A 20,013-nucleotide genomic window follows, 5' to 3' on the forward strand; every position below is an offset into this window, starting at 1 on the left:
GATTTTTCATCGCTTCCATTGGACTGTAAATAGTCATCCGCCATATCATATAAAACATTAGAATTTCGCTTTGACAAAGGGTCAGTTCGACTCGAAACGTCAGCTCTTTTCTCTCCTTACAGATGCTGCCAGACCTGCTGAGATTTTCCAGCATTTTCTCTTTTGGTATTAGAATTTCGACATTTTTTTGAAGACCTTCATAATAATTTCAGTTTTCATGTCAACTCAGCAATTCACTCATATACAGTTGCAAGTAAGGGACCATGCATGTTGTCACCCTTTGCAAAGCTTTTCCCTCCTTCTTGCATCCATTTCTTCATACTATGTCCTTAAAAGGTTTATTGGTGATAACATCCAGTAGCTGCACCATGCTCATAAGGCTTCCAGGAATCATTGCAATGTCAGTGTTCTTAGCTTGAAGTTCACTGACAACACTTTTCACTCTGTGTGATCTGGATACACCAGTAAGCTTTTTTTCCTGTCTAAGTCCACCTGGTTGCATATTCCAGACCTCCCTAATCCAAGTCTTGCAGCCACCTTCATCCATCCACCATTTTTCATGGATGAGGTCAACAATGCCTTTCAGAAATTTCTTTCTGGGCTGAGTTTTCCGCTTAAAAATCACCATAGGCTTTAATATTGTTCTATCTGCCATACAACCAAGTACCATAGTGAATCAACTGTTTTTATGGGCAAGTTCATATTAACCAAAACTGTTTTTGCTCCAATCTTGTCCATGTTCTGTTCCCTGGCACATCAAAGTTCATTGGGGGTGTTGTCCATGTCGCCGATGCATGAAAGCCTGTACCCATTTTTCTTCCAACTTCTGATTACAAAGTGATGGAACCCAATTAATTTATCATTAAGTTCTGCTGGTAGATGTTGGGCAATCTTGGTTTTCTGTCTCAGCACTAAATAATGCCTTTTCATAAACGTACTGCACCGTCCAGCACTGGCTTTGAAATCATTGAACCCATCATTTTTTGCTTCTTTTTTGATGCATGTTCTTATACGTTGTTGAGTCACTATGCTTCTGTTCTGATGACACTGAATTATCCAGTCAGTAATCTTGTCTTCAAGTTGTGGCCATTTGTTCAGCTTTCCTCGATTGGCATACTTCTGTTTTGGCATACCATTTAACTGTGTAGCTTTTTTCCTTCAATCTTGAACATCGAGGGCTGAAGGGTCTGTCCTGCGCTGTAATGTTCTAAGTTTTTCAGAAACTCAGAACTCCCTTGCAGCTATGCTATTTATTGTTGTGCTTCTCTGCAACTTCAACAACTTTTAGTTTAAACTGTGCTGTATACCTGTTTCTTCGTGATGCCATTTTGTCAGAAAAATTTGGGAGAGTTTTACAATAAGTTCAGATCACAACTGTACATGACACCCACTTCTAATAAACTGAGGCCACAGCAGGAAAACAAGGTTGAGGGTTGCTATAAGGTACCGTAGATATTTGCATGCACAGGTCAAATATTTGTATGTAAATATTACATAAATAAATATATACAATATATATACAATATAGTATGGTTATCAACATTCAATTTAACTATTTGAAAATCACATTGCACAAATATATACTGGCATGTGTAATGTGTGATGATGCAGGTATTACATTTGAAACAAAAGTGTGCAAATCATGTCCTTAATGGCTACATATATGGTCAGGAAGAGGCCTCTGAAAAATTAGGGTCAACATATACATGAGGTATATGGAAAATAGCAGATTTTTGGGCCAAAATAATGGATCGATTTATACATGAGATTGACCGATACACGAGTATATGTGTTTTTTTAACCTTAAAAAAAGCCAACAATTAATAGGTGAAAAGTCATGATCTTGAGATCTGAAACCTAATCCTATTTTTACCATAAGATATTAAGCTCTGCACTCGTGAATTCATCATTCATGGGAGTTTTCAGGAATCGAATCCTCACAGAGGAATGACTCTATTTCCTTCTGCAGATTCTCTGTGTCATCTTCATTACTTATCTTCCCACCTATTTTTGTATCATCTGCAAACCTGGCGATACTGCAATCACTTTCATTGAATCATAGAATCTCTACAATGTAGAAGCATAGAATCGAGTCAACAATGACCCTGTGAAGAGCTTCCAATCAATCCCAAACCCTACCCCTTAATGTTTGGAAGATTACGATCAGCGTATCTGCTATCTTTGCAGGCACCAAACAAGGTGACTTTTGGTTGAAAAGAAATTGCGTAGCAACTGCTTTGTATCATTTTGTCAGAAACGAGAAGAGACAAATGATACTAAGGCATCCAAAAGTTACAGGGAAGCCAGACTTCTTTATCTTTCTCCCTTTATGAGTGAAAGAAGCCAGCACAAAATGATTGAAAATAAAAGCATCCAACTCAAGCCAGAACCTAGGTCCAACTGACTGGCTGCTGGATTGAGGATCACCGTCGTCAACAACAATGTGTTATGATGACAAAAATCAAAAGAATTGTAAGATTGTCACCTCATTCTCCTGTTAAGTTTTGGGTTCTTAATCATGCCTGACTTATTCTTGTACAGATGTATCTCTGTTTTTAAATTTAAAATACTCCACAAGGTCAGTTATTTTGGGGATACAGGTTATGGGTCTCCTTGCCACTCTAAAACACCAATCAGTTTTCTTCTGACCCCAGTGTGCCTACTCATCTGAAAGTTCAGGCTATACTATCTAATGACTACAAGTGGTCTGTCTAAACTTAATCACCTCGGACTCCAAAAAAAACTCATTGGTCCTTCTTTTAAGATGCCAATTTCACAAGTATAGATCATTGATAGATGTATCAAACTTCCCCTGTCACTATGAACACTCAACTAACTTATCAATGCTTCTTTTTCACAGATTGACAGTGGGGTCAAATGGTTTTATTCCTTCTTTGTTCATTGCCTTTTCTTCATCAATCCTGTTGTGATCTAACTGATGGTTCTACTGGAAAAGTCAGATCTCAGAGTGAAGCCTGATTTGATAGATTATAAGTTTTATGCATTTTGGTTATCATGGCTTTCAGTCACTGAATACGAGGCTACCAATATTCTGTTATCAATTGAACACAAACATACAGAATTACAAACATCGACAATTGAGAAAGATCCTAACATAAACAGAGAGAAAAAACAAGTTCCCTGCAACATCCTTCACAGTCTTTCAATCTCAGTGAAGTTAAAAACCATTTTGCAATTCTGATGGCTTGAAGACTTCTTTACAGCTTTATTGACTAGACATTTCTTCCCAATGATAGCCTCGAAATTTCTCAATATACTGTAAACTAAAAAAAAGCACTCTTCAGCAAGGAAGACTTCTCTTCTGAACTCAAACTACTATTCTACTATTGGCCATTGATCATTTGTTTCTGCATCATAAAAATCAACTCTGTAAATATTTAGCAGCTAATATCCCAGGGAGCTGATTGAGTCATTTCATTTAAGTCCCATGACTTTTTGGAAAATATATCCTCAGTTCATTGCTCAATATGACTTTCAAATTTCTGTTAAAAAAGGTCACATTCACAGAACTGAAAACCAAAATCTATCTTTCCTCCACTTTCAGTTTCAAACTTCCCAATAATAATATTCTACAAAGCTACATCACAATTCCTTGTCTGAATATGATATTGTCTGTGCAACTGCCCATCATGTATGATAATATACTGATTAGCTCACTGGTCATGTTCACAGCGAAACCCAATACAGTGGGAAATCTTCAGGACCACATCAGATTTGCTTTTGCTTCACTGAGATCTGAGAGCTGCTTGGGCCTCTCCATCAGTTGCAAATTCTTTCTTTCTCACTGCCACCTTATTAATATCCTTGGTCTTGTTCTGCTACTAAAAATATTTGTAGAAACTGATGAGGAAGGGAGAACTTAAACTTTATTAAAGAAACATCTTAACATCTTATTGTGACTTCATCTTGTCACAAAGTTGAAAGAGGAAACAAGATAATGTGACATTGCACAATTCCCTGTGATGATGTATAATAGGTCTTTTCAGCATATCACAGTAAAATGTATCCATTTACACTACAATTCAACATGGTTTGTTATCACCTAGCCCCCTCCCCACCGCCTCCCCCCCCCCCAGTCTCTCCATGATCTGCTCACATTCAGGACCCTCAATGTCTCAACTCCTTCAAATTCTGAGATATCTCTGCTTCTCAACAATCTCTTCTCCCACCCCCTCTGAACATGCTGACAATCTTTTTCAAGCTGTCAACCTGTTTTCCAAAATATGAGTACACCCTCCCATCCTGAACAGGAATAAATATTGTCATTAACTCTTCAACTAGTCAAAGTATTTTTTAGGTTTTAATTTACTTTTTTTGTTAGTCTTATCGTGAAAAATACAATAATTTTGTTTTTTTTTAGGATATCTGCATATCCTCTGTGAAAGAGAAGGACATTGAGGCAAAATTAAATCAAGTGATGCAGATCTGGACCAGTCAGACCCTCAGTTTTTCTTCATTTAAGAATCGAGGCGAGCTCTTGCTAAAAGGACTGGAGACAGCAGAAATTATAATGTTGATGGAGGACAGTTTAATGATACTGAGTTCTTTGCTTAGTAACAGGTACTAGCAGCAAATTACAGCAAAAAAGTAATAATTTGCAAACTAATAGAGGTAATGTTAAGATGGTTGAGAAAGTTTTTGGGACTTTTGGCTCTAAGAAAAAAGAAAATGCTTTAGGTAGGGATTTTCAGAGATTAGAGCCTGGACATCTGAGTGCCCAGCTGCTAGTTATGTCACTTGACACTTCTAACTGAAAGCGCTTGCTTTAAACTCCTGTGCTGCATTCCGGTATTGAGTTCCAAAATCTCAAAATATGTTCCTTTTAAATCTCTTTGTATCATTTTTAAAATGATATTTTTGAAGGTATGCAGAATTTGTAATGTTAAACTGAAATTATTTATCCAGCCCTCTTAAAAATATTCAAAAATCACCACACCTTCTAGGGCAGAGTTCCAAAATCCAAACTTTTTTCACATCTGTCTTAAAAAGGTGACCCCTCATTTAAAATAATGTCTCCAAGATCTGGAGTCTCCTACAAAAGGAATAATCTTTTCCATGTCCACTTTGTAAAGATCATTCCAGATCTCAAACACTTCAACAAATCATGCCTCAGTCTTCTAAACTTCGCTGGAATCAGACCCAACCTGTTCAATTTTCTCATAAAAAAACCTTCTCATTCCACCTATCAATCAAGTAAATCTCCTTTGAATCACCTCTAATGCAATTATACTCTTTGTTAAATAAGGAAACCAAATGTTGCTCATAAATTTGTTGTAATCCTCTGACTAGTCCATGATAACATGCAAGCCACAATCCTCACCAACAGAACCAAACAATCTATGTACAGCTTTTGATGTAGACAACCATACCATCTTCTTACAATGCCTGTCTAGAACAGCTTGAGCAATGGTTTCTCTTTCACATAGCTGCACAGTGAACTCTGTGCCACTCACAGTTGGGGCGGCACGGTAGCTCAGTGTTTAGCACTGCTGTCTCACAGTGCCAGGGACCTTGGTTCAGTTGTAGCCTGTCTGTGAGACGCTTGCATATTCTCCCCATGTCTGCATAGGTTTCTTCTGGGTGCTCTGGTTTTCTCCCACAGTCCAAAGATGTGCAGGTTAGGTGGATTGCCATGCTAAATTGCCCGTAGTGTTAGGTAAGGGGTAGATGTAGATGTACATGTAGGGGTATGGGTGGGTTACGCTTCGGCGGGGCGGTGTGGACTTGTTGGGCCGAAGGGCCTGTTTCCACACTGTAAGTAATCTAATCTAATCTAATCTTAACCCTCCGAAGAGTAATGTACCCAGACTCATTCCCCGACCCTATTTTCATACATTTACCCCTGATTTATGCACCTAACTTATACATCCCTGAACACTAAGGGCAATGTAGCATGGCCAATTCACCTAATTCGCACATCTTTGGATTGTGCGAGGAAACCAAAGCACCCTGAGGAAATCCACACAGACAGTCGCCCGAGGGTTGAATCAAACCCATGTCCCTGGTGCGATAAAGGCAGCAGTGCTAACCACTGAGCCTCTGTGCCCCTTATAAGGCTTGATAAGATCACCTCTCATTCTTCTAAATTTGAATCAGTAGTGTTCCAACCTGTTGAACCTTTGCTCAGCAGACAATTCCTCCATACCAGAGATCATGCTCCAAACTGCCTCAAATGAAATAATATATTTTTTTAGATAAGAGGACAAAATCGCCAGATGTGGTCTCACCAGCACCTTGTACGGTTGCAATAAGCCATCCTTACTCTTCTATCCAATCCCCTTGGAATAAGGACCAACATTCCATTTGACTTCCTGATTACCTGCTACACCTGGGCTAGCTTTCTGGGTTTCACGTACAATTACCCCTACTCCCTTTGAGTTGTAGCTTTCTGCAGCTTTTTCTTGACTTCCATAATACTCCATCTTTTTTGTTCTGCTTTCCAAAATAAACAACTTCACATTTTCCCACATTATGGTCCATTTGCTAACTTTTTGTCCATTGACTTAGTCTATCAACATCTCTCTGTAAATTGTCTGTATCCCTCCTGCAATTTATTTTTTTCTTTTGTCTGAGAAGTCATTAATATATATTGTAAAACCATTATCCAAATGTTGAAACTTAAATCCAATAAAGCTGGTTGAATAGCGACCATGTAACAGTTGTTTCAAAAAACTGTCTGTCTTTCATTAATGTTCTGGAGTGAAAATCCTACCTGATTTGATCTAAGTTTGACCTCAGATCCATGGCAATATATTTGAATCTTAACAGTCCTCTATAATGGAGAACCATTCAATTCAAGGTGGACAATTAAACTACTCCTAGCACCAAGCCCTTACCACCTGAAGCCAGGACGAAGGATGTCCCATCTTCTGCCTTGAGACCCTCCAACCACACAGGATCAATGTGGATTTCACCAATTTCCTCATTTCTCCTCCCTCCACCTTATCCCAGATCCAACCTTCCAACTCGGCACCACCCTCTTGACTTGTCCTACCCTTCCATCTTTCTTTCCACCTTTCTGCTCCACCCTTCTCTCGAGACCTATCACCTTCACCCCCAACTTAATCTACCTATTGCATTCTCAGCTACCTTACCCCAGCCCCACCCCCCTCCCATTTATCTCTCAGCCCCCTTGGGTCACTCCCTCAATCCTGATGAAGAGCTTATGTTTGCAATGTTGACTTTCTCCTGCTCCTCAGATGCTGCTTGACTGGCTGTGCTTTTCCAGCACCACACTCTTTGACTCTGTTCTCCAACATCTACAGTGCTCACTTTCTCCCAGTTAAACTACTCATATGTAGTTCCACAAATATTCACATCCTCATTAATGGGGAAAACTCAGCACATTAGTGTAAATGACAAAGCTAAAGTATTTGCAGCAATCTTCAAACAAAAATGCTGAGAGGATAATCCACCTTGGCCTCTGTCTGGTACTCTCATTACATAGATGTCAGTTTACAACAAGTGTCATTCACTTTATGTGATATTACGAAACTGCTAAAGACACTGGATTCTGCACAGAGTATATATACCCTGACAGCATTCAGTTATGTGTACTGAAAGCATGTGCTCCATAATTGGCTGTGCCTCTTTTCTCTCCTAGATGGATATCCCAGTGCAGCTGAAATTTATCCAAAGTTGTGGAAAAATCTCTTTCTAATGGTTATTGTGCCAGCATGCTAGTTTCTGGTGCCTAATAAACAAGGACAATCTGATCTTTTTCAACACGTGCACTTCCCAAACTCTCGCCATCTAATAAATAGTCTGCATTTCTGTTTTTTTCTACCAAAAAACTTGATATTTATCCACATTGTATTCTATCTGTCATTACTAGCCCTTTTTTTTTACATTACAGTGTGGAAACAGGCCCTTCAGCCCAACAAGTCCACACCGACCTACCGAAGTGTAGCCCACCCATACCCCTACATTTACCCCTTACCTAACACTACAGGCAATTTAGCATGGCCAATTCACCTGACCTGCACATCTTTGGACTGTGGGAGGAAACCGGAGCACCCAGAGGAAACCCACGCAGACACGTGCAAACTCCACACAGTCAGTCGCCTGAGGCAGGAATTGAACCCGGGTCTCTGGCGCTGTGAGGCAGCAGTGCTAACCACTGTGCCACCGTGCCGCCCACAGGACTTTGACTGTCCAAGTCCTCTTGAAGTACTCTTCACATCTTCCTCATAATTCATATTCCCAATCAGTTTGGTTTCGACAAGTTTTGAAACTTTACAATTGGTCCCCACATCTAAACTAATTACATAGATTGTGAACAGTTGTGGGCCTAGTACTGATCCTGCAGTATCCTGCCCACAACAACCTGCCATATTGAAAATTATCTGTTTATTCCAACTCTGCTTTCTGTTGATTAACCAGTTCTCAAACCATTCTAGTATAATCCGCAAGTCCCATATGTTCTAAGCGTATTTGCAAATTTGTGTGGGACATTATCAAGTCTTCTGAAAATCCAAATGGACCACATCCCATTGGTTCTTCATTCTGTACATTACAAATAACATCCTCAAAAAATGCCCAACAATTTTGTCAAACTGATTTCCCTTTCACAAATCCAGGTTGACTCTGCCAAATGTTCAGTTATCGTCTCCTTTATAAAATGCTGTATATTTTCCCTATTACAGTTGTCACACTAACACGATCTGTAGGATCTCCATCTTCCCTCTTCTTCCATTCTTAAGTAGTGAAGATGCATTTGCTATTTCCAGTCAGCAGGAATATATCCATAAATTACAGAATTACATAGGATAACTACTTGCTCATTTATCTCAATTGCTACTTCCTTCAAAACTTTGGCATGAAGCTTTTTTAGAAAGGGGAGACAAAAGACAGAAAGCCACAGGAATCATCATAATTATTTAGAATACATACTCATGACTTGGATGAGGAAAGTGAATGTGCGACAGCCAGGTTTGTGAATGTTAGGTTAGGCAAATTGGCAAATTTAGGAAGGACAATGTGGTAAAATGTGAAGTAAGCAGTTTGACAGGAAACATAGAACAGCTGAATATTACTTAAATGGAGAAACACCGCAGAAAGCCACCTGGAAAGCCACCGCAGAAATGTCTCCTTTTATGAGGATTTGGGAATCCTCATCCTTGAAAAGATAACATCCACAAGAATTAGAAGATAGTAAGCCTTACATCAGTGATTGGGATATTATTGCATAAAATTCTTATGGACAAGATTTACTTGCATTTGGAAAAATATAGATGTATAAGCAATAGGCAGCATTGCTTTGTATGGAGGAGGTCTTGTCTCACAAACTTTATTGAATTTTTTGAGGAAGTGACAAAGATGGTTGATGAGGGCAGAGTGGTAGAATGGTAATGAGGCATCACATGCCCCAGAAGAACACAGTGTCATCATCTATACAAGCTGGAGCTCCAACTTTGGAACCACATGAACAGAGGACAATATGACTAGCATATTTAGGAAGGTGGTACCTTGCATCTTAGGGGTGAGCAGAGAGATAAGGACTGGTTACGTTTTAGGTTGTCTGAGAGAACCAGGCAGGTAGTACAGGAGTTCCCTGAGAAGAATTTGCTAACCAGTCTGTTTTCAGCTTTGAAGGCAGTGAGGGCAAATGTCTCCTTTTATGATGTCTCCTGAGCATATTTTTCCACTTTCCAGTCTAGTTTATAGTCCAAAAAGAAAAATATATATTCCCACACCATATTCTACCTCAGCACAGCACAGACCCACCAGGTCACAGTGTTATAGTCAGAACAAATTTTCTCTGTTGCCCCAGGAGTCTTCAACATTGTCTCCAAGTCCATTGAGATCTCAAAACATCAGGTCAAAAATTAGCAAAGGAACACCCTGCTCATTACCATATACCACACCCCTCATGTGAGGAATTGGTACTCACCCATGTTGAACATCAATATCAGGGTACTCTAAGGGCGATAAGGGTATAGAATATATTCGAGGTGGGGGATATCAGTGTCTAAAAAAACATTATTGGCCAAGCTGGCCGAGTCCCAAAGAACATTACTGCCATACTGGGTCTATGGCAGATATTGAGGGAACCAAAAAGGAAAAATGTTCTCAACCTCATCCTTACCAATCTATGCATAGCAGATGCATCTATTCATAACAGAATCCATAGGCATGACCACTTCAAAGTCAATATAGAGACAAAGTCTTGCCATTATATTTCAGACTGTCTCCATCATGTTATGTAGCACTACCACCATATATTGGAGAGATTTTGGACAGCTATGACAATTCAAGACTACATTCATGAGGATCACTATGATCATTGACAGCAGCAGAATTGTACTGAATTGCAATCTGTAACTTTATGTCTTCCATGTCACCCATATTACCATTACTAAGCCAGGGATCAACTACTGGTTCAATGAAGAATGCAGGTATAGCAGTAGGTGCCTATAAATGCAAGGTGTCAACCTGCTGAAACTACAGCACAGGTCGACTTGCATTTCAAACTCTGGATGCATTATGTGACAAACAAAGCTAACTGATTGTACAACCAATAACTGGATCAAATCTCTGCAGTCCTGACACATTTGGTCATGAATAATGATGACCAGTTAAACAGCTGACTGGCAGAGGAGATTCTTCAAACATCCCCAGCCTCAATAACGGGAACCTAGCTCATCTGTGCAACAGGCAAGGTTGAGACATTTGCAAGAAACTTCAGCCAGAAGTACCAATTTTACAATCTCTCATGGCCTTCACCTGAAATACCTAATGCTGGGTGGGAGGATGAACTGTGAGAAGGATGCAGAAATGCTTCAGTGTGATTTGGATAAGCTGAGTGAAAATTAAGTACCACATTGGCAGCAAAAATAGGAAGGCAAATCATTATCTGAAAGACAATTGATCAAAAATATGTGAAGTGCAACAAGACCTGGGGTCCTTGTATACCAAGTGCTGAAGGTAAGCATCTTGTGCAGTAGGCAGTGGAGAAGGAAAGTAGTATGTTGACTTTTATAGTGAGAGGATTTGAGTACAGGAGCAGAGATATCTTGCTGCAGTTATATAGGATCTTGGTGAGACCTCAGTTTAGAAGTAATTAGGAATAATTTCTTTAACCAAAAGTGATGAGCCTGTGAATTCTCTACCACATAAAGTGGTTGAGCCCAAAACATTGAATGCTTTCAAGAAGGAGGTAGATGTAATTCTTTGAGCTAAAGAGATCAAAAGATATGGATCGAAAGCAGAAGAAGGTATTGAGTTGGATAATCAGCAGTGGTCATACTGAATAACAGAGCAAGCTTGACAGGCTGAATTGCTGATTTTTGTTTCCGTTTTCTATATTTCTGTGCACCCATCATCATGTGTACTAACTTTAAGCCAATTTTATTCACTCTGTACGCTGTATACATTAGATGTTACAAAAGCAATAGGCCCTGATTATACTCTGCCAATTGTACTGAAGACTTCTGCTCCAGAACTTGTTATGCCCCAAGCCAAACTGTTTGAGTTGAGCTACAATACTGGCATCTGTCAGACAATGTGGAAACTTTCCTTGCTATCTCCTGTACACAAAACAAAAGACAATGTCAAGCCCAGCCTATTATCCTGCCATTAGAGTCTACTCTCGATCATCAGCTCAGTGAGGGAAGGTGTCATTGACTGTGTTATCAAGTGCCACTTACTTAACAATAATCTGCTCACTGACACTCAATTTGGATTTCATTCCCCTCAGCTGCTCATTTCATTGAAACCTTGGTCCCTACATGGTCAAAAGAGCTGTACTCCACGATATGGTGAAAGTGACTGTGCTTGACAGCAATCAACATGTGCCATTAAGGAACCCCTGCTAAATTGAAGTCAATGGGAATCATGGAAACATACTATGTTCATCATAGAACATAAAACAGTATAGCACAACAGAGACCCTTCGGCCCTTGATATTGTGCCAGTCTTTTATTCTACTCTAAGATCTGACTAACTGACATACCCTTCATTGTACTAACTTTCATGTGCTGATCCAAGAGTCTCTTAAAAGTCCCTAATATATCTGACTCTACTACCACTGCTGGAAATGCATTTCACCCACCCACCACTCTCTGAGTAAAGAACCTATCTCTGACATCTCCCCTAAATCTTCCTCCAGTTACCTTAAAATTTTGCCCCCTCGTGATACTACTTCCGCCATGGGAAGAAGTCTCTGGGTATCCACTTTATCTTTGCCTCTCAACATCTTGTTCACCTCTATCAATTCATCTTTCATCCTTCTTTGCTCCAATGAGAAAAGCCCTAGTTCCCTCAACCTGTTTATAAGACATGCCCTCCAGTCCAGGCAGCATCCTGATAAATCTCCTCTGCACCCTCTCTAAAGCTTCCATATATTTCTGTAATGAGGTGACCGTCCTTAAAGAATTCAATAAAGTTTGTGAAACATGACCTGCCTCTCACAAAGCCATACTATCTCTAAGCAAACTATGTTTTTCCAAGTAATCATAAATGCTATCTCTCAGAATCTTCTCCAATACTTTGATCACCACTAACATATGACTGGCTGTAATTCCCAGGGTTTTCCCTATTGCTTTTCTTGAACAAGGGATAACAATTGCCATGTTCCAATCATCTGGCACCACTCCAGTGGATAGTGAAGATGCAAAGGTCATCGCCAAAGATACACCAATCTCTTACCTCACTTCCTGTAGTAACCAAGAATATATTCCATCTGGCCCAGGGGCTTTATCTATCCTTATGTTTTTCAAAATTTTCAGGACTTCAACCTGTTCTAGCATATCAGTCTATTTCATGCTGTCCTCAGAAATGTCAAGGGCCCTGTTAGTAGTGAATACTGAAACAAAGTATTCATTAAGGACTTTCCCTACTTCCTTCAACTTCAGGCACAAGTTCCCTTCACTATTCCTGATCAGCCTTACCCTCATTCTGGCCATATTCTTGTTCCTCACAGAAGTGTAGAATGTCTTAGGGTTTTCCTTAATCCTACCTGCTAAAACTTTTTCACGCCCCCCCTCTAGCTCACCTAAGTCCATTCTTTGATTCCTCCCTGGCTATCTTGTAATCCTCTGTAGACCTGTCTGATCCTTGCCTCCTCAACCTTAAGTAAGCTTTCTTCTTCTTCTTGACGAGATGTTCCATATCCTTTATTACCCAATGTTCTTTCAACCTACCATCCCTCCCTTGCCTCAGTGGGACCAACCTGTCCAGCACTATCAGCAGTGCTTCCTAAACAATCAACATATTTCTGTTGTGCATTTCCCTGAGAACATCTGTTCCCACCTTAGGTGCTCCAGTTCCTGCCTAATATCATTGTAATTCCCCCTCCCCCATTAAATATCTTCCCATATAATCCACATTAAAATAGATACACTTTAACCCATCACATTGACTACACCTCTGCCCTATCAAGTGCCTATCCCTCCTCACAGACTGTCTGCACACTGTATCTGGCTGTTCACTGCCCACTCCATCATCTGATCCATTGCGCTGGTTCCCATCTCCCTGGTAACCTAGTTTAAACCCTCCTGAACAGCTCCAGCAAAACCTCCTGCCCAGAATATTGGTGCTTCACTAATTCAGATGCAACCTGTTTCTCTTGTACAGGTCCCACCTTGCCCAGAAGGTATCCTATTGATCTACATATCTGAAGCCCTCCCTCCTACATCAACCCTGCAGCCACATGTTCACCTGCACTCGCTCTCTATCCCTAGCCTCACAAGCACTTGGCACCGACAGTAATCCTGAGATTACTAACCACTTGTCCTGTCTTCTAGCTTCCAATCTAACTCTCTATGTTCTCTCGTCAGGTCATTCTAACACAAGGGAAAATGATTGTTTTTTTTTGGAGGTCAGTTTTCTCAGCCCCAGAGCATCACTGTCCTGAGTTCCTCATGGTAGTGTCCTAGGCCCAAGTATCTTCAACTACTTCATAGATAACTCGACTCCTGATAATAAAGCCAGAAGTAAGGATGTTTGGTGATGAATTGTGCCATTCTCATGTACAACTATCCTCAGAGACTTAAGACATCCATGCCAATATGCATGGCAAGACCTGGGCAACATTCAGGTTTGGGTAGCTAAGTATGTGATGATGATGCTTTTTTGACAAGGTTAAAACATAAAACATAGAACAGTGGCCCTTGATGTCGACTTTGTATCCTACTCTAAAATCAAACTGATTTGCATTACTTTAATTTTCTTATCAAAAACAATGGTTATTCAGTCCTCGTTTTTTTATCAAGAGGGGTCATAAATGCAAACGTTCTGAGTTTTAGGACCAATTTGATGATAGCTAACAGATACTACCTCAGGCAAAAGACTTTCAAGTTCAAAAAAACACTCGTGCAATGAAAGGGGTGTGTCCAGTTCTTCCAGCTCAGCTTTCTTGGTTTGTTTATGTTTTAGCAGTCTGGCTGTTTTGCAGCTACTGGATGAATTGAATTGAATTTACTGTCACGTGTATTGAGGCACAGTGAAAAGCTTTGTCTTGCAAGCAATATGGGCAGATCACATAGTTATATCGCATAGATAAGTAAATAATAGGTAAGCAGCAGCAAAAACCAAAACACAGGTACAGGGGAATGTTTTTGCTGGGTGCACAGACATGCTGCTGGAAGCAAAGAAGCAGCTCCATGTGGATACTCTCTCTCTCTCTCTGACATCTCTCCTGTAAGAATCTATGTTTGAATTTACCTTTTTTGCCAAGGAGGAGTTTATGGTGATGTTACAAGTATGTGGAACAGCTTTATTAAGTTGCAATAGATTTGATTGGGTTTTCAGATGAGATATGCTATTTTATATTCTGTCCTGTTTTGTTCATGTATAAATAAATGCTGTTTTACTTAAAACCAAGTGTTTGGGTGAGCTGCATCACTCCTGATACAGACACTCTTCACCTGCTTAAAACAACTAGAAAAATTAGATTAGATTATATTAGATTAGATTACTTACAGTGTGGAAACAGGCCCTTCGGCCCAACAAGTCCACACCGACCCGCCGAAGTGCAACCCACCCAGACCAATTCTTGTATAGTTACCCCTTCACCTAACACTACGGGCAATTTAGCATGGCCAATTCACCTAACCTGCACATTTTTGGATTGTGGGAGGAAACCGGAGCACCCGGAGGAAACCCACGCAGACACGGGGAGAATGTACAAACTCCACACAGAAAGTTGCCTGAGGCGGAAATTGAACCCGGGTCTCTGGCGCTGTGAGGCAGCAGTGCTAACCACTGGGTCTGGGCTATCTTCTTGAAAGTTTTTGAGGGGGTCTGGCCTGTCACTAATATGTAGAAATTAATACTTATACCATCCAAGTGCCAAATAATGTCTATCTTCAACAACAGAGAATGAAACTATCTCTCCTTGGCACTCAAAGTGTCACCATCCAGGACAAAGCAAACTGCTGATTTGCATCCCATCCATAAATAGCTCTGTAGAGATATCTTTCTTTTTAAAATTCAGTCATGGATGTGCGCATTGTTGAATGACCACCATTTATGGTTCATCCCTATTTATCCTTGGGAATGTGGTGATGAGTGCCTTCTTGAATCACTGCAGTTCACACCCTGTAGTTTGGATCACATTGCCCTTTGGTAAGCAATTCAAGGATTTTGACCAGCAACAGTGAAGTAACAGCAATATCTTTCCAAGTCAGGATGGTGAGTGGCCTGGGGGGGCTGGAGGGTGGGGGGGAGGATCTTGCAATAGGTGGTGTTCCCATGTATCTGCTGCACTTGTTCTTCTACATGGATTGGGTTTGCAGCCAATCTACGGTAGCTCCCCACCGGAGGTGTTTATTAAATTCCATTTAATGTTAAAATTGAAGGAGTGTAGTTTTGAATGGACAATTTAATTTCCTATTACTTATTAGACATCCGGAATTATTTTTTCCATGCAGGTATAATGCTTACTATAAAAAAGATATTCAACTCTGGGTCCACAATCTGACAGTATGCACAACTATAATAGAACAGTGGCTCTTAGTACAAAATCTGTGGATTTATCTGGAGGCTGTCTTTGTTGGAGGGGATATTGCTAAACAACTGCCGCAGGTAATTTACAAAACTAATTTAGATGTTCCAAAAATGAATATCACCATGTTTTGTGTTTATTGGTCTTGTTTTAATATTAGAAACTTCAGTTAGAAAGTAATATGTTGCTGGGTTTTGGAGCTTGAGCAGCAGCTTATGTCACTTGGCATATCTTTGAAGTTGAGATTTTCATGCATACGATATTGATTGATTTGGATCTTCCACAGCTTAAGAGTATGGAGAGATACAGAGAATGAATGACCATTAAGCATTCAAGAAGAAACAGGGAAAAATACTGGAGTCTCCTGACTCCATCTCACTCTTCAACCAGTATTCAGTTCTAATTTACAAAGGGAGTGATGATTCATCTAAGGATTGCAGATGGAATCAAATCAATGGCATAGCAATACAGTCAAGCTGAATGAATGCTAGAAGAGAAAGAGATATGATAACATTACAGAAAAAAACACATTGTCTTGGAAATTTTTGTTTTGCGCTAACCAGGACAATTCACAAGAATACTAATTCAAAGGGAAAACAACATTTGTACTGCACAAGAGAGGAATGCTGATTTGTTGGCAAATGGACTATGCTTGGTAGAGACTTTGCCATAAAAAATTCAACAATTAATGGTGAATGACAGCTAACGTTTTGGTTTTTTTTATATAGATATTTTTATTGAAAAAGAAGATTTTTAAAATATTTTACAGAATTACAAAAATAATACAAACTAGTATATTCCACTTTATAATATAATAACAACACCAATATGACATTTTAAAATGAACTAACTACTAATCTATTCTACAAACAACCAAAACATAAAATAGGGTATCATACATTGCTAACAATAAACAAATAGGTAAATAAATAACTAAATACATACTCAAAATAGATTTATATCAAGTCATAACAAAACCTGTATTTATACGGGTTCCTCCTCCTGGGGGCCCCCATACCAGCCAGAACCATTACCATGGCTACACAAAGGCCCTGGACATTATGGCCGAAATATCTGTGTCAGTATAGTTCAAGAAGGGCTGCCATGTTCTCTAAAATAATTCCATTTTTTGGTGCACCATATTCGGAAGGAAGTCAAGGGGAATATATTCCATGACTATTCTGTACCAGTTTGAAAGTCCTGGGGGACCTTCGGATACTCAATTCACTAAAATATTTTTCCTCACACAAATGGAAAGGATAGTGAATAATTTCCTCCAGTATACAACCAAAGATGGGAAATTTGGGGAGCCCAAGAGTAGGGACACTGGGTCCAATCCAATCTCCACAGCCAAAGTCTTTGTCAAGGCATTCGTTACTCTGTCCCAGTACCTGTGGATCTTATGGCATGTCCACAGACAATATGTAAGAGTACCAACTTCAATTTTACATTTAGGACACATCAAAGATGCTCCTGTCTTGAACTTTGCAAGTCGTTCAGGTGCCATGTGAGCCCTGTGAAGTATCTTCAATTGAGTAGCCTGAGTTCTGTTACAGATAGACATCTTCCTGGCATTTTCCCAGACATTCTCCCACATTTCTATGGAAATTTCCAACCCTAATTCATGACTCCAGGTTTTATATAACCGTTCCATGGCCTTCGATACCTTTTGCATAGTAGGTGATAGAGAGTACTGACCGAGGGCGGACCCATCAGCTGAAGCACTCTCCTTTCCCTATCCGATTTATAAGGATTGTATATCAGTGTGGTCTTCTTTCGTATAAAGTCTTGTATTTGAAAATACCGAAAGAGATCCCTGCTGGGCAGCCCAAACTTCTGGCAGAGTTGCTCAAAGGACATCATGACCTCCCTATTGAACAGATCTCCAAAACATGAGATACCTCTGGGCTCCCAGATTTTGAATATAGCATCGGTCAGGCCTGGCTGGACCCCTAATATTTCCACTATAGGGGTATAAGGGGAGGTTTTTTGTAGGTTACCCTCATCTTATCACATTATCCTCCAGACTTTGATTGTATTTAATACAATAGGATTTTTACAATAATCCATAATAACTCTCACCTTGTCCATAAATAGTAAATTGATAAGGGGACATTTTGATTGGGTGGTCTCAATATCTAACCAGATTGATTGTGGGTCACAAGAGACCCAATCAGCTCCATAAGATAATAGGGAGCTCAACTGGTACCTCCGGAAAGTGCAGCCCTCCCCTTACTTGTGGAAGCTGCAGCTTTTCTAATTTGATAAGGGGCCGTTTATGACTCCAAATAAAGGAGCAAACCAACCATAAAGCTTAAGCAGTGCCTGTCTCGGCAGCATCAAGGGGAGCTTTCTCAGGGGTGATAAAAGACGAGGTAAAATATTCATCTTAACTAAGGCTACTCTGCTGAACCAAGATATTGGGAGATCTTCCCAGCATTGAAGGTCCTGTTTTATTTCCCCTAATAAGTGTGTATAATTGGCTTTATATAGCTGGATTAGAGTGGTGCCGGAAAAGCACAACAGTTCAGGCAGCATCCGAGGAGCAGGACCAAATGCCGGAGTAATGAAAATGCCTAAGTACAGAAAGCCTTCTAGTGACCACCGAAAGGGAAAACCGGATCCGTCCGGAAAATTGGATATACCAGCAAGGTCTCTCAATGGCATGGCCTCCGATTTCACCAAATTGATTTTGTAGCCTGAGAACATACCAAACAAATTGACCACTTGAAGTAGGCAGGGCACAGATGTCAAAAGATCGCTCAAGAAAAGGAGGACATCATCCACATAGAGGGTGATTTTGTGCTTGCCCGATCAGAGCCTCCAGAGCCATTATGTTAGGGTCAGTTTGTATAGCTTCTGCCAGTGGCTCAGTCACTTGCGTAAATAGGTAAAAGTAAGGACTGCAGATGCTGGAAACCAGATTCTAGATTAGAGTGGTGCTGGAAAAACACAGCAGTTCAGGCAGCATCCAAGGAGCAGTAAAATCGATGTTTCGGGCAAAAGCCCTTTATCAGGAATATTCACAATTGTAAATAATAATGGTGAGAGAGGACATCCCTGATGATAGCCTCCACCAACTCTAATGCCATCCACACTTAAGCTGTTGGTGATCACCGCTGCTTTGGGATCATTATATAATACTGAAACCCATTTAGCAAAGACCTCTCCAACGCCGAACCATTCCAGCGTATAGAAAAGATATTTTTAGATTAGATTCCTTACAGTGTGGAAACAGGCCCTTCGGCCCAACCAGTCCACACCGACCCTCGAAAGAACCCAACCAGACCCACTTCCCTCTGACTAATGCACCTAACACTATGGGCAATTTAACATGGCCAACTCACCTGACCTGCACATGTTTGGACTGTGGGAGGAAATCAGAGCACCCAGAGGAAACCCACGCGGAGAAAGTGCAGACTCCACACAGACAGTTGCCCAAGGCTAGAATTGAACCTCGGACCCTGCTGCTGTGAGGTAGCAGTGTTAACCACTGAGCCACCGTGCCACCCTGCTGGCAAGCTTTTACCATATTTAAGATTCTTCTAGTGTTATTAATTGATCCGCGACCCTTTATAAACCCCGTCTGGTCCTCTTTTATAATGAATGGTAAGACCCTCTCTATTCTTAATGCTAACATTTTTGAGAGAATTTTAAAATCCACTTTTAACAAGCATATGGGTCTATATGAGGAGCAGTCTTCTGGGGTCATTCCCTTCTTAAGAATGAGAGAAATATTTACTTCTCTCAACAAAGGCGGGAGGCAGCCCTGACTATATGAATGGTTATACATATTTATAAGTGACCCGGCTAGGCCCCTATAAATTCTTTATAAAACTCAGTCTGGAATTGATCTGGTCCAGGTGCTGTGCCACTCTGAAGCTGCCTCACTGCTTCCTGTACTTCCTGGGTTGTCAGGGTGACATTCAAGAACAACACCTGCTCCAAGGTTAGGCCCAGGAGGGCCAGACTTTTAAAGAAAGACTCCATCTTCCTCGTTCTGTCCTCACAGTCCTGCGACTTATACAATTCAAAATAGTACTTCC

At 40.4% G+C, this 20,013-nt stretch overlaps 1 protein-coding gene across 1 annotated transcript in view; it reads left to right on the forward strand.

Moving 5' to 3' along the window:
- Positions 1 to 20,013, forward strand: part of LOC140453945 (dynein axonemal heavy chain 8-like) — a 1,117,430-nt gene that overhangs the window by 574,552 nt on the left and 522,865 nt on the right. The window contains exons 36-37 of the mRNA XM_072548819.1: positions 4,382 to 4,581; positions 15,894 to 16,047. Coding sequence (XP_072404920.1) covers positions 4,382 to 4,581; positions 15,894 to 16,047 — 354 coding nt within the window. The remainder of the gene's footprint in view (positions 1 to 4,381; positions 4,582 to 15,893; positions 16,048 to 20,013) is intronic.

The sequence above is a fragment of the Chiloscyllium punctatum genome, chromosome 3 (assembly GCF_047496795.1).
Source record: "Chiloscyllium punctatum isolate Juve2018m chromosome 3, sChiPun1.3, whole genome shotgun sequence".
NCBI classification, from domain to species: Eukaryota; Metazoa; Chordata; class Chondrichthyes; order Orectolobiformes; family Hemiscylliidae; genus Chiloscyllium; species Chiloscyllium punctatum.